The 14,121-nt window shown below is 39.5% G+C and overlaps 4 protein-coding genes across 6 annotated transcripts; 2 read left to right on the top strand and 2 right to left on the bottom strand.

The window, feature by feature from the left end:
• Positions 1-4: 4 nt before the first annotated feature.
• Positions 5-1,851, top strand: LOC104805156 (protein PHYTOCHROME KINASE SUBSTRATE 2-like). The gene has a single exon (XM_010529595.2). It carries the CDS (start codon positions 311-313, stop codon positions 1,676-1,678), a length of 1,368 nt encoding a protein of 455 aa, XP_010527897.1. The 5' UTR covers positions 5-310; the 3' UTR covers positions 1,679-1,851.
• A 1,094-nt stretch (positions 1,852-2,945) lies between these two features.
• Positions 2,946-5,498, bottom strand: LOC104805155 (sphinganine C4-monooxygenase 2). The gene is made up of 2 exons (XM_010529594.2): positions 5,112-5,498; positions 2,946-3,783 (listed from the first exon to the last, which is right to left on the bottom strand). The coding sequence occupies exons 1-2, from the start codon at positions 5,334-5,336 to the stop codon at positions 3,229-3,231; spliced, it is 780 nt and encodes a 259-aa protein (XP_010527896.1). The 5' UTR covers positions 5,337-5,498; the 3' UTR covers positions 2,946-3,228.
• Positions 5,499-5,686: 188 nt separating this feature from the next.
• Positions 5,687-8,489, bottom strand: LOC104805154 (protein HGH1 homolog). The gene is made up of 9 exons (XM_010529593.2): positions 8,016-8,489; positions 7,751-7,873; positions 7,437-7,634; positions 7,246-7,324; positions 6,777-6,922; positions 6,549-6,662; positions 6,298-6,429; positions 6,077-6,190; positions 5,687-5,973 (listed from the first exon to the last, which is right to left on the bottom strand). Exons 1-9 carry the CDS (start codon positions 8,067-8,069, stop codon positions 5,914-5,916), a joined length of 1,020 nt encoding a protein of 339 aa, XP_010527895.1. The 5' UTR covers positions 8,070-8,489; the 3' UTR covers positions 5,687-5,913.
• A 1,318-nt stretch (positions 8,490-9,807) lies between these two features.
• LOC104805153 lies at positions 9,808-13,911 on the top strand. Of its 3 annotated transcripts, none has more exons than XM_010529592.2 (10): positions 9,808-9,886; positions 10,350-10,580; positions 10,683-10,715; positions 10,804-10,902; positions 11,015-11,370; positions 11,609-11,820; positions 11,944-12,200; positions 12,364-12,542; positions 13,296-13,375; positions 13,475-13,911. In XM_010529592.2, the coding sequence occupies exons 2-9, from the start codon at positions 10,385-10,387 to the stop codon at positions 13,365-13,367; spliced, it is 1,404 nt and encodes a 467-aa protein (XP_010527894.1). In that variant the 5' UTR covers positions 9,808-9,886; positions 10,350-10,384; the 3' UTR covers positions 13,368-13,375; positions 13,475-13,911. The 3 variants fall into 3 exon arrangements, with proteins under 3 accessions (XP_010527894.1, XP_010527893.1, XP_019057149.1); XM_010529591.2 differs by having other exon boundaries at positions 9,809-9,881; XM_019201604.1 differs by lacking the exon at positions 9,808-9,886 and having other exon boundaries at positions 9,898-10,580.
• The last annotated feature ends 210 nt before the right edge of the window (positions 13,912-14,121 follow it).

Raw genomic sequence — 14,121 nt, 5'->3', positions numbered from 1 at the left:
CGAATTCCTATCGATAAATCGTATTCGAAATGCGGCATTTGCATTATTATTTTTGGGACCTCACGGGGAAATAATAAATCTAATATTCTTTCGAAGATGACAAAGATTGAACGAAGCATTCCGAGTTTCAACAAAAGACACAGAAACCACGACCACGGGGGCTTGTCTCGTCATGGACCCCACCCTCTATTCAACCACACTTCACTTGGAGAGAAACCAGAGCATCCTCGTTGGCTTCTTCTTTTTCTCCTTTTTAGAACCCTAATCTTCCTTGTCAGAATTATCAAACAAGAGAGAGAGAGAGAGAGAGATGGTCATACTAACTTCATCTTCTTCAACCCCAAACACATCCATTGATCTCATGAAGAACATCACTCGCACCAACATTAACCACTTCCCTTCTTACTTGAGTAGCAAGGAAGGTGCTCTCGCGCACAAGAAGATCATTCAACCGACCAGAACCTTGATCGGCGTTCCGACCATTGTCAATCCTGACGACGTTCCTCCTATGAACGGTTTCCATACCCCGAAAATCCCGAAAAAAGATCCGGAAGATGCAGAGATCGGCGTTTTTGGAGCAGAGAAGTACTTCAAAGGTGACATGGATCATCCAGACAGCAACAGTCCTAGACTTGTGTCTCTGTCCAGCTCAGAGGTTTTAAGTCAGCCGAGGAGCGAGAGGATCATCCTTGAATCGAAGCTAAGCTCGAAGAAATCCACACGGACTCCTAGCCTTCGTTCTGAATCCAGCTGGAACAGCCAGAGCTTGTTGCTGAAGAACAGATACAGGAAGAACTCGAGCTGCAGTTCCTTGCGGGGCAAGAATACTATTCCAAAGGCGAGCAAGAGGAGTTTTCTGGCCAATCTCGGGTGCAAATGCATCTGTTCTGACCGGAATTCAGTCGATGTGAACGAAGATAGCTCGCCGAAGCAAAATTCTGATCTGGGTTTCCTGGTCCAAGAAATGGCGCCCCGAAAAGTGCTGAGATCGCCAGCGAGAAAGATTGAAACCGAGCTGAGTTTCTCCACAAATCTCGAGCCGAAATTTCAGCAGCAAGAAGGAGAGATAATCCAGAGGAAGTCTTTGGAAGTTTTCGGGTCACCTATTCTGGAAAAGAGGAGCATCCAGAAGAAACTAGCAGTGCTTCCATGGGATTCAAGCTCGACAAGAACAGAAGAACGCGGTTTCTTTTCAAAGTACACAGATGAAAATGATAGCGGGAGTGAGGTAAGTTCAGATTTTTTCGAGATAGGAAGCCTGACTGGGAAACCAAAACCCTGCCTTGCAAAGCAAGAAAGCGATCCAGCCTCACCGACAGGTTATGCCCCTAGCGAGGTAAGCATACAGTGGAGTGTAGTGACAGCCAGTGCAGCGGATTTCTCGGTTATGTCTGAATGTGTAACAAGTCCTGTCAGACACAAATCACTTCAGATTCCTAAAATCCCAAACCCGAAATCAAACCAAGAAACAAGACAGAGACGAAAATCCAGCAGCGGGCTCCTGCTGGGATGCAAGAGTCATAAATCTGTAAGAGTTTCTGGTGATTCTTACAGGAACATGAACACAACACCCAGTTATGTTCCAAGGTTCCCAACAGAAGCAAAGAGGAGGATGAGTGGCAGTTCGGTTTCTCACTCTCAGTCACCAGGGACGGCTTCACATCTTCTGTTCATTTAAGTGATGCTTTTCAGTTCTAGCTCTCCTGTCTGTATATGCATTTTCAGTTTGCATGTGTGTGTGCTGTAAGTGAGGATTTCTGTACTACAAGTGTAATATGATGAACCCGATGGTAAAAATCTCATGAATTCTTGTTCCTAGAAACTATAATCAGACCAAATGAATGGGCTGAATTCATGAGCAGTGTAACAGAACCTGAGGAAAAGCAAAAAAAGACTACATCATCAATAATCAAAGTTCTTGTTGCCACAAGAGTAAATGATGTGGTCCAAGAATTCAATATATTGCCTGAAATTTTAGAAAGATGGCAGGCTGACATAATATGAATATATGTTATCAAAGATATTACAATTTATGCGACCAGACATACAACCAGCAATCAGATTCTAATTGCATCTGACACAATGTTTACTAAAGTGTGGTAAGACAACAGTTGGTTCATGCAACTGACAAACAAAATGGCTCGAACTGTTTCTTATCGTCGTCGATATGCATGTCAAGAATGGAAAGATGCCAGGTTTGTCTATCATCTATCAAAGGGTAAAATCGAAACCAGACATATTGCCAAAAGAGCTATCCATGAGGAAATTTATTGATGACAGTGTCCTTTTACCTAACGTATATACAATGATCCAAGATCGTGGTCCTGAACTCACCTCACAGCCATACGTGTGAAGAGATAAAACCAAAGCAGACAAAATCCTAATTGGCCATTGAAACATGAAGTGATATGTGAATTCTGAAAACCAGAAAGTTTGTTAGGACATTAAATGCAAGAAGAAGCATGTCTCAATAGCCACAACTCATTAGGAACGTTAGTTTTTGAGAAGGATTTGGACAAATTTAAGTTCAAGTTAAAAGATCAAGAGATTTTCTTATTCTAGAAATAATCCAATGAAGGAAGTAATCTCCCATATAATCCACCAAACTTTCTGTTATTTTATGTGGAAACATTGAATAAGCCACAAACTATCCAGAATATCAACCTACAGGCTACAGTAGGGATTAAACTAAGATTTTATGGTTCCTGAAAATAATTGTCTCAAAGGACCATTCAAGATGAGGCAAGCAATAATTGAGCAATCACATATTTTGTCCTAGGGTTCTTCTAAACATAAAAAGAGAATTGCTCGTTTGGTTTATGTGGACAGTAGATGAACAGCAAAAGCACAAAGACCTGAGAGTTGAAGAAAACGGGCACCTTTGATGTGGAAAAACTTTTTCCGTTCCTGTCATTCTCATTTTGACTTGTTTGCCACCAGGGATGTCGGTTCCTAATAAAGGAGATGGATGAGACTTTTCAAGGTCTCAATCTGAATTTTATAAGCAGATAAATAATACAGATAGAAAATCTGAGTTATAGCAATTACACAGTGGTACAAAATGAATATACTCCAAAAGGGCAAAGCAGCGTCAGCTTGTACACGAGTATATATATGCCCATCTTAAACACAGAAACAGGAAGTGTATATACAATTCACATTGGGAACTGTTATATCTCTCTAACGTGCAATAGCGAAAGTAACTCGATAGAGTTAAGAAAGCAAAAGTTACTCATCTTTGCATTCTTTGGTCGGCCGTGTTTCAAAGCCTCCACCAACTCTCCCCACAAGTGAATAAGACAAGTGGGTACCAAGAATTCTATCCCACATGACGAAAAATGGCTGAGAGAAGTTGTATTTGGTTCCATAGAGTTGGTGGTGAACATCATGGTAAGCAGTGTTGTTACTGAAGAAGATGTGAAAGGGATTTCCCGGCAGCCAAAGCCCGCAGTGATCATCAACCGTCTTGATCGTAGCAAAGGAGAAGAAAAAGATAGCGGTTCTTGGGGACATAGCAGAGAAGAGGAAAGACAAGGCACCACCAATGGTGTCCAAGAGAAGCCCTTCTAGTGGGTGGTTGTATAGAGCTCCAAATGCATAGGGCACAACAAGGCGGTGGTGTTGTGAGTGGATGTGCTTGTACAAGAACTTGTTGTGGTGCATATAGCGATGTATGAAGTATTGCCATGTATCAAGGACCAACATCGCGATAATAAACTGCCGGGCCAGAAGAAGAAGAGAAGAGCCTTGCGAATTTGAAGCATCAGTATCACTTCCTGTAATCTAAAGAAAATGAAACTCCAGATAAGATTTCGGGAAAAATTACAAAAGAATCCAAAAAATTAACTTTGCCACATCGTACACGGTGGAAAAAGAATGAAATAGAAGGGAAATGACACACTAATATACCAGACATAGCCTATAGGTGTGTAGTCGAAGATGTTAATAGAGCATATAACGTAATCTTTTACCACAAACCGGAAACAAACCCTGAATTATCTTCAAACACTAACATAGAGTCTCACTGAAGAACCACAGGAACCACAGAAAACAAAACAAAGCAGGAAAATCCAGTGAGAAACATATCTAATTTATCCGAACAAGAGAAATGTAAAACTCTAACAGCTTCTTCCACCATTGAGAAAGACACAAATTGGTGGCATCGTAACTACATGGAATGCAAGAAATGGTATTCTCCTTTTTATAAGCTTCGGATATGAGTCATGAAGAAAAGGAATGGAATTCTACCAGCCATTCACAAATTGACAGTCGCTTCGTATGAGGCAATGTCAGACCTTGATCAGGTTCAGATCATCCAGATTCCTGATCATACAAAGAACTTACCCTTCTACCCATAATTACGTTTTGCTCAACTCATCGAACTTAGGTGCAGGTTCTTGCGCTTATTCAAGTTATTTGCATATACATGGGCATATGTATATGCATACGTGCAAGCTCTATCTCAGCAGATGACTGTCACTAAACCTGCTATCTCCTTCCATGAAAAAAATGGAAACCGCCTTTCACTAGCAGCATTAAACAGGTGCTTCCATTTCATTTCATCAAAAGCTCCAGCATTTAACTCCGCCCATAACTTTCCTCATCAGCCCACCATCAATCATGATTCACTAGCTCTCGGGATAAAGTTTAACCGCCTAAGGCTAACAGCATCAAACAGGTGGTTCAAGTTTCGTTTCATCAAAAGATCCACATTTCACTCTTCCCCTAACATTCTACAGAAACACAATTCTTCAATCATGTGCCAGTAGCTCTCATGTAATCTATCTAACGACAATTCACTCTTCGTTGGAAGTCACTAGTGACATCCGATGCCCCTTTTCTTAATGCCCAGAAGCAAATTTTGGGTAGAAAGCGGAAATCCTGAATAACTCTCATATTCTTCTCCTATATGCTATCTATCACGCTCAAATCAATACGTTTTCCACGCCAAACAGCATATATCAGAATTAGATAATGTAATTCGCATTCAATTCTCTGAAGCGAAACAATTCCCAACATTTGCAATCAAACCCTGAACCACAAAAAATAATTAACATTGTAAACCAAAACGATTGTCGAGGTAGAGGAGAAAGATTATCTAGCATAGATACCTTGAACAAAAGCACCGAAACGATGGCTTGTACGGTCTGTTGAAGAAGCACGCCCTTGACGACGGTATATTTGGAGACGAGATTCTTCTCGGCCTCATCAATTCTCGAGTGCAACCTGTACCTATCTACCGATCCTAAGCAAACATAAAACCCCGAATAAACCCAATACACCAGAATCGGCACAAATGTCCCCAGAAATTCATCCGAAATCGCGAAACCCATCATCTCTAATCTCTATTCTGAACCCGTCGAAACGAAGAAAGGACAACCTAGAAGAAAAGCGTCAGCCTTGTCGATTCTTCGCGATGGTCAGGACGAAGAATTTTCCGCCCAGTCTGGGCTTCTCTCTTTCTCAGTCGCGAAGAAGACGAAGACGACGACCATAACCGGAGAGGCAGAAAAGGAAGATTCAGGAGCCGCTTTAAGGTGGGACCCATGGAAAACACCGCCACGTGGCGAATATATGAGATGGTCAAAAGCAATTTTATCAGACCTAAATTATTCGTATTAGGAATAATAGACGTTTGTGATTATACGATTAATTATGCACAACACCATTATCATTAGATAGTAAATGATTGCCTCACTGTCCTTTTTATTCAATTGGGCAGACATTTGCTGGCTTCCTTGTGGGGCGGCAATAATTATGCGCTTCAATGAAATTCTATTCCCATATTCCCATACAATACAAGTAGACCATAACAACTCCTAAAGAGAAAAACAATTTATGTCACAAATCAAGACTCTGGTTCTTGGTCGCTTCTTGCTCCGACACAGCAAAAATGGCTGCAAACTGTGTAAATTAGGACTCTGCTTTGGTCGGATCGGTTGATGTTTCAGTAGCTCCAGTCTCTTGAACAAGCTGGTTTAAGAGAGAAACGTCAAGGGAACAAAAAGACAGTACTCTTAGTCTGAAAACGTTGTCAGAAAGTGTTAGTAGAGAGAGAAACAGAGGAGAACCTTACCATGGAACCGACTTGCTCGTATGCTTCCATTACTTTAGGATCGTGTTCATCTTCGTATCCAACCTGTAGGATACGAGGTCCATTGATGGACCAAAACGCCCTTCTTCCCGCCTCCTGCAACGCCACACTAAGCTTAGAATATCGTCGGAGTGAAATAATTTCCATAAAAAGAAAACCAGAACTAAATCGACAAATGAGATGGAGAAGGGGTGTTACTGTACTTGTAATGTGATCAAATATATAGCTTCCAGTGCCTGGACACGAATCTCAGGATCGGTTACTGGTTCTCGTTCAATGGAAAGCGCACTTCCCAGCTCAAGCGGCATTTTTGAGATATCTTGTTCACTATATATCTGGAGAGAGAGAGAGAGAGAGAGGTAAAACTGATCATCAAGCACCAATTTTTCAGAAAAAATAAAACGAAACATACTTACGAAACGATGACAGCCCATCTAAAGCAAAATCTGTTCACCTTACTGCCTGCAACTGGCAGAAGTAGAGCTGGCCATAGGAACTCAGATATCAAGAGCAGATTTTGGAGCTGGTTCTCGGCTTCAAAACAGCAATTGCGAATAGTCCCTGATACCTGAAAACCAAGGTAGCATCCAGTTAACCTTTGTCTTGTAACCTTATCTGTTGAAGAGTGATGGGTGCATTGGATTTGAAACTTATAATCTGTAAAGATTTCATCCCGTTATACCCCCTTCTTTCGCAGTTGATTTGTTGAATCAAACTGCCTGATAATTTGCTTTAGCATCCCTCTCTTTGAATCCAGCAACACTTTTCTACCCATTTCTGTTTTTGATACGTTGACAAGTATTGAGCCAACATGCTCAAATGGGTCATCTGGTGCATAAAAGAAGGAAATTAGAAGAGAAAGCAACCTTGGTAATCATTCCTGTTACCTTGAATTATTAGCAACAGAAATTCCATGTCACTAGCATTAGAGCAAGCATGCAACCTCGATAAAACCGTGGGCACGTATTTCACTAGGTCTTAACACAAACATAAAGGTCCTCGAATCAGAATCAGAAACTGACAAGTGATATAAAAATCAAAATATAAGTAGAGTATCCTCCTCAAAATAACAAAAAGTGACGGCCAGAACTCGGAAAACATACTTTAGAGATTAAAAAAGGAAAAGAAACCATAAAACAAGCAAGATATACCTGCACTTTCACCAGAGGATCTACAAAATGATCTAACAAGCTTCATAACATATAATCCCTGCATCTTCTCATCACCAATCTAACAAAAGCATCCAACTTTGACACTGTTAGCTAAGGCATTGTTACAATTCAAAACACTCAAAAGACATCGCCAATCCCCTGTATTTGGGTAATCACAGGAGGAATCGCACCTGAAGCAGGGAGGAAATGCCGTCATCCAACTGAGTGAGGTTGACTAAAAGCATGACAAGCAACCGGGTAATGCTAGAATCTGGCTTATACAAAAGATCCATGGCCACTTTGATCATCCCCATCTGAACCATCTTCCTAGCCAAATCAGTGTTCTGGGAAAGATTCACTAGTGCCTGAGCAGCCAGTTCCGAGACCTCCTGAGACATTATCAAATTGCTTTATCCATATGTCAGAAGACCAACCAATTTAATCCGAGGAAACACTGCAATTAGTGCTTCGTAAGAGTTCCAACAGTTCTACTCAATCCAAGGACCTTGCTTTCGGACAGAAGCCGAGACAACGATGGAAGAAGCATCTTAGCGTACTTCGATAAAGATTCCAAACCATCCTCAGAACCGGTTAACCCGGTAACAATCTCCACCGCAGCTTTCTTCACCTGCATATTTCAGCGCATAGACATCGCTCAAATATCAAAACTCAACAAAAATCCTCGCAAAACCCTAGAAATTAAACACCGCTTCATCCCATAGCTTGGGAACAGATGGAAAAAAAGGCAAGCAACTTGAACGGAAACTTACCGGAGGAGAAGGAGAAGACAAAAACTCTACAAGCTCTTCCAGCTCCGTCGCCATAATCTCCTAAAAGAACCAACAACTCCGCCGACGTTGAGAATGTATCAACTCCGGGAAGAAAATCGCTTGCGACTCGCTCTTAGAGCCAAATACCACCGCCGCGGCCGAACCCGAAAATCGCCAGGGTTTTTCTCGGGAAACAAGAGGCTGAGAAAATCTAAAAGGCAAAAAGAACTACGTGGCGGCTGAACAATTTGCTCTCCGAGATTTTGCCGTTTTATACGAAATAAAACGGCACGCAGTTTCATACTGAAAAAAAGCCCCGACACTTTAAAACGTCGGAGAAACCTTCGTCGTATTAAGAACAGATCGTCTCATAAGGCAAGCTAAGACGACGAACACGAGAAAACAAACGAACCCACTTCCCCAAATCAACAAAACTTTCTTCTCGGAACTCATTTTTCACGTACGCGATCGTAAGTATTCCACACGACAAAACCCTCTTCCTGTCCTGTCTTAATAAAGAAGAATTTACGAGGAAGAAACAATATATATATATACACGTAGATGCATGACGTAACTTTTAAGATGCATGGGCGTATGCATAGTGACGGTTCGAATAGTAAACTAGTATAAAAACCAGTATAAGGGTCCGTATATATGTATCTTCCTTGTGCTTCCAATATAAAGTACATATATAATAAATTGTTGTGCGATTTATGAGACACGAGTGGTTGGCTAGTATATACGAAGGTTGTAAATTCGGTGACATAGTATTAATATATAGATGTGATTTCGTTGGGAACCCACCTGCTATCCTTCGGACGCGTTGATTGGGTAAACCCCACGTCCACACGCACGAGCTTGCGACACATACGTAGAAGATGAATCAGCCGTAACTGACAGCCGGCAGGTGAACGGGTAAGGAGACGAATCTCCAACCTTTCGGTATGTTGACCATACTACTTACCAACTCACTTGGGGTTCCGACATGAACGTGTATATATCTCGTATGATTCAAAACAAGTGAGGCAAATCGATTCCACCTTTAAAATTCTTGTACCGGCGGGCATATAAAAATCTAAAATATTAAGACAAAAATCAAATTTAATATAGGTTGATACTAAATTAAACTTCTACGATCATATATTAACCACGTATGAAAAATATCCTACGGTTATTGTCGGACCAGTCTCGTATACAGTTTAATGTCCATTCAATAAATAACGAAAAGCACATGTAACTATAATGCATAAATATTGCAAACAATTTCGTCTCCTTTCACTGTCTTTGCTTTTTGGTGGATGATGTATTTTCCAAATGACAAAAATAGGTTCAGCAAAACACGTGGCTCTCCTAACTCTTTATCTTATCACGAGCCAATCATCGACTAAACAACCATATCTTACACACACATACATACATATATATATATATACTGTTATTTTCTACCCTTTTTAATACAGAAATATTGAATTTTTTAGCTTTAATTACATGTTATTAGACAAAAAAAGACTGCTAAATGTTAATAAATCGTTCAGGGGCTTTTTTTTAATTAAATTTTTGGTAAGGACCAAAATGCCTGTCAATTGTCAAATCATTTATATATTTCAGTATTGTTATTTAAGATAATTTTGACATAATGTGGGCCTTATTATTAAGGGTCCAAACCATATGGGCCCAATATGCAAATTAAGCTTCGTTCCATTTTTTTTTTTTCACAAAACTTGTAAATATCAAAATAACGGCGGGGTAGATTCGGGAATTTCCAAAATTAAACGGCAATTATTACGGTCTTCAGAAAAAGCAGCGTCATAAATCGAACGACATTTTTTCCACGGTCTTCGATGGTGGCGAGCGAGAGATCTTCAGGTCTGGTAATATGTAGCTTGTTCGGATCTTCCGTTTTCTTTTTTCGGGTTCGATGTTCGGTTGCTTCCCGAAATTTCATGAATTTGCTAGAGCAATTTTCAGAATCTGCATTCTGAGATTGGTTTTTTGTTTTTGTTCTGGAATTTTATGAGAATCTCTGTCGGAATCTAACATGAATTTGTAGCGAGTGTACCCATTTATCTTAAGATTGTTTGATTTTGGGTGTTTCTACGTGTTTTCGTTCCGATAAATCTGATTCGGAGGATCTCATTTAAGTTCACGGTGTATTATTTATGAAGTGTGTTGATGATTGTATAGAATTGATCTCACTTTCCTGAGAAATGGTGAATTTGGTTGTTGTGAATGTTTCTGATTGGTTTCATTTGATTTGGATTCATTTTTCTGCCCCTATGTCGTGTGTCATGCATCTCTTGCTGGGTTGTGTAATCTAAAAGGGAACTATTGCAGAGGGAACTATTGCAAATGATGAGTAGGTTGGGATAATGTTACCAGAGAGAAGAAGTACCACTGGTTCTGTTCTGACTCCTGTTGGTCAGAACCAGCATTCCTTTTTGCTTCTTCGAAGAGGAAGAAGGTTTGGTCGGGTAGTGAAACTGAAGCTCTCCCACTGCTTACGATTCCTCGCTGCTCTTTTTCTGGTGTCTTGCTTTGTCTCTGTCCATAAACTTTTCTTTCATGGTGAGCTTTTGAACCATCCAAATGGCTTTCCTCAACTTGGAATTATGGTGCATACTTATTATATGTGTGACTAATCTGAGGTGTTTCTTATGTATGGTGTAGGTTCTGAGTTCACCTCTCACTTTGATAAACATTGTAAGTGTATCATTCCAATCCCTTGCTTAAATCTACTCGTGTTTCTCTTGGTTGTGTGGCACCTTAGTAATTGGATTTTGATTCGCAGTTAACGATGAAAATCGATTTTTGATGTCATCCGAGTTTGAAAAAGGATTAGACAGGCCCAGTGTAGGAAAACCACGTGGAAGCAAACAAAAGAATAAGCGTATGTGCAACTTCCCTTGATTTTTTTCCCTTATCAATTTATTTCACTTGAATCTTTAGGAGCTCAATGGAGACTACTGCTGGTTGATCCGACCAGTTGTTATATATTGCAGATTTTCCTTGTGATGTTGCACTTGCTGAGTCAGTTGATCTCATAGTAGAACCTAGGGACGTTTCAGATTTCACCCAGTTTTCCTTAGGGTATGTGGACTCAGAGAAATATCTTCCGACGACCAAATTGTATAAGCCTCGATTTGGAGGACAACAGACACTCGAGGAAAGAGAGAAATCTTACCACGCAGTTAGCCAGACAATTCATTGTGGATTTGTTAAAGGTCCTCCTGGATTTCAGAGTACTGGATTTGAGCTGAGTGAAACCGATAAGGCATACATGAAGAATTGTGTAGTCGTTGTATCTTCTTGTATTTTTGGGAGCTCTGACTTTCTAAGGAGGCCTGCAAGCAAAAAGGTAGAAGCATATACTAAATAGATATCACCTTATTTATGAGATCCTTGTGTTTGCTCTGGGAGGGCTAAACATTCGTTTGCCTTCCCAATGCAAAAACATTCTTTATTTTTGCAGCCTATATGTTCTATTGGGTAAAAAGGAGTTCTAGACAGAGCTTATGGAATTTGATACGACTATCAGTCAGCACAGATTATATAGGCGTTCCCTTCATATAGCTTGTGTTTCATGTTTGATTCAGGTAAGTGAATTTTCGAAACAAAATGTTTGCTTTGTCATGTTCGTGGACGAGCAAACGCGTGTGAAATTGTCTATGGAGGGGCATGTCCCAGATGAGCAAGGATATGTGGGTTTGTGGAAAATTGTTGTGGTGAAAAACTTGCCTTACGCAGACATGAGGAAGACTGGGAAAGTGCCAAAATTTCTATCGCACAGACTTTTTCCTTCTTCCAGGTGAGGTTAGTTATCTAGCACTCAAGCTTTTCTTTTCTTCTTCTTCTTCTTCTTCTTCAGTTCTTCTCCATCTCTCTTTCTTGGACTTGAATTTGTGATCTATCCTCAATGCTCATTGTTCAGGTATTCAATTTGGATTGACAGTAAGATGAGACTTATTACCGATCCTTTGTTGATAATCGAACACTTTTTGTGGCGGACAAAGTCAGAGTATGCCATCTCAAACCATTATGACCGCCACTGTGTTTGGGATGAGGTGGTGCAGAACAAACGACTGAATAAGTACAACCACTCGGCCATTGATGAGCAGTTTCTGTTCTACCAATCAGATGGGCTTAAAAAATTTGACCCCTCAGACCCGAATTCTCCTCTTCCAAGTTGTGCGTATCACCTCTCTCTCTCTCTCGATATATATATATATATCCCTCACATAGACATGCATGCACGCATATACACATGGAGGCATGCGTAACATGATCCCTCCAGACTCACTTTCATGTTTTGGCTAGTTAATTGATCTTTCCTGAGCTGTGTATTGTGTAGATGTACCTGAAGGTTCTTTCATTGTAAGGGCCCATACACCAATGTCGAACTTGTTTTCCTGTCTGTGGTTCAACGAAGTTGATCGATTCACCTCACGTGACCAACTAAGCTTTGCCTACACATACCTAAAACTGCGAAGATTGAATCCAGATAGACCATTCCACCTAAGCATGTTCAAGGTAAGATATATAGGTTCATAACTTATATTAGATTACATGTTTATACATACATACATACATACATACATACATACATACATACATACATACATACATACATACATACATACATACATACATACATACATACATACATACATACATACATACATACATACATACATACATACATACATACATACATACATACATACATACATACATACATACATACATACATACATACATACATACATACATACATACATACATACATACATACATACATACATACATACATACATACATACATACATACATACATACATACATACATACATACATACATACATACATACATACATACATACATACATACATACATACATACATACATACATACATACATACATACATACATACATACATACATACATACATACATACATACATACATACATACATACATACATACATACATACATACATACATACATACATACATACATACATACATACATACATACATACATACATACATACATACATACATACATACATACATACATACATACATACATACATACATACATACATACATACATACATACATACATACATACATACATACATACATACATACATACATACATACATACATACATACATACATACATACATACATACATACATACATACATACATACATACATACATACATACATACATACATACATACATTTTTTTTTTGGTCTAATGCATCAATTCATGCAGGACTGTGAGCGTCGAGCATTAACTAAACTCTTCCGGCATCGTGCAGAACCATCACCTCCGCATCCTGCTTGATCAATTAAGTAAGATATTCTCTCATCTTTTTTTGCGCAACTCAGAAGATACACAATTACGTTTTCTAGCCTCTTATATTCTTTCTGTTGCTGCTTTCGGGCTTTCAGATTATTGTCAAACTATTTATAGCAATTCAGAGAACATACCTCTGGCGGAGAATCCGTCACCATCTTGAACGAATGCCCTTGGTGGATTTTGGAACGATTCCGGGTCTTGAGAAAGGGAAGCTCGGTTTACATGGGAACGTAGTGTGTTCTTAGAGAAGATGAGCATTAATAAGCAACTGAGGGATTACGCGAAACAAAGCTGAAGCTTTTCTCTAATTCATCCTCTTAAAATATGTAACTTGTTTTCTGTGAGACGATCAAATCAGTCGTCGACATCAAAATGGTCATGTGATCTCTGATGTTCTGGCTTGAAAACATACATGCTTATTTTACACGTGCTGTGTACCATTGATGTACTTGTTTCATCTGTAGCAACCTTGTCTGAGAGGCCATTCTTTCTCTCACGATTTATGTAAAATATCAAATTATTGGCTTAACAGTGTGTAAGAAACAGGTATGGTCACGGTCGGATGGTACCCATTGATGTGCTCAGATATCCTATACTATACTATACTATACTATACTACGGATACTTGATAAAATATATGGCTGCAAAAATTATTTTTTAAAAATAGATTTATAAAAAGGTAATAACAATGCAATATAAATCTGAATACTAGGAAAATCCAGAATATTTTAGCTCAAAT

This window comes from Tarenaya hassleriana, unplaced genomic scaffold (genome assembly GCF_000463585.1).
Source record: "Tarenaya hassleriana unplaced genomic scaffold, ASM46358v1 Cleome11, whole genome shotgun sequence".
NCBI classification, from domain to species: Eukaryota; Viridiplantae; Streptophyta; class Magnoliopsida; order Brassicales; family Cleomaceae; genus Tarenaya; species Tarenaya hassleriana.
This window is presented reverse-complemented; position numbering and strand designations above follow the sequence as displayed.

Bases quoted from the DNA above. Each gene is read 5' to 3' on its own strand.
- LOC104805153 (XM_010529592.2), top strand. From the start codon at position 10,385: ATGTTACCAGAGAGAAGAAGTACCACTGGTTCTGTTCTGACTCCTGTT. The intron at 11,821-11,943 runs GTGAGGTTAGTT...CTCATTGTTCAG, and splicing joins AGACTTTTTCCTTCTTCCAG to GTATTCAATTTGGATTGACA. The intron at 12,543-13,295 runs GTAAGATATATA...CAATTCATGCAG, and splicing joins TCCACCTAAGCATGTTCAAG to GACTGTGAGCGTCGAGCATT.
- LOC104805155 (XM_010529594.2), bottom strand. From the start codon at position 5,336: ATGATGGGTTTCGCGATTTCGGATGAATTTCTGGGGACATTTGTGCCG. The intron at 3,784-5,111 runs GTATCTATGCTA...CATTTTCTTTAG, and splicing joins TTTCGGTGCTTTTGTTCAAG to ATTACAGGAAGTGATACTGA.
- LOC104805156 (XM_010529595.2), top strand. From the start codon at position 311: ATGGTCATACTAACTTCATCTTCTTCAACCCCAAACACATCCATTGAT.
- LOC104805154 (XM_010529593.2), bottom strand. From the start codon at position 8,069: ATGGCGACGGAGCTGGAAGAGCTTGTAGAGTTTTTGTCTTCTCCTTCT. The intron at 7,325-7,436 runs GTGCGATTCCTC...TGCTTTTGTTAG, and splicing joins GCATTTCCTCCCTGCTTCAG to ATTGGTGATGAGAAGATGCA. The intron at 6,663-6,776 runs GTATAACGGGAT...CTTGGTTTTCAG, and splicing joins ATCAACTGCGAAAGAAGGGG to GTATCAGGGACTATTCGCAA.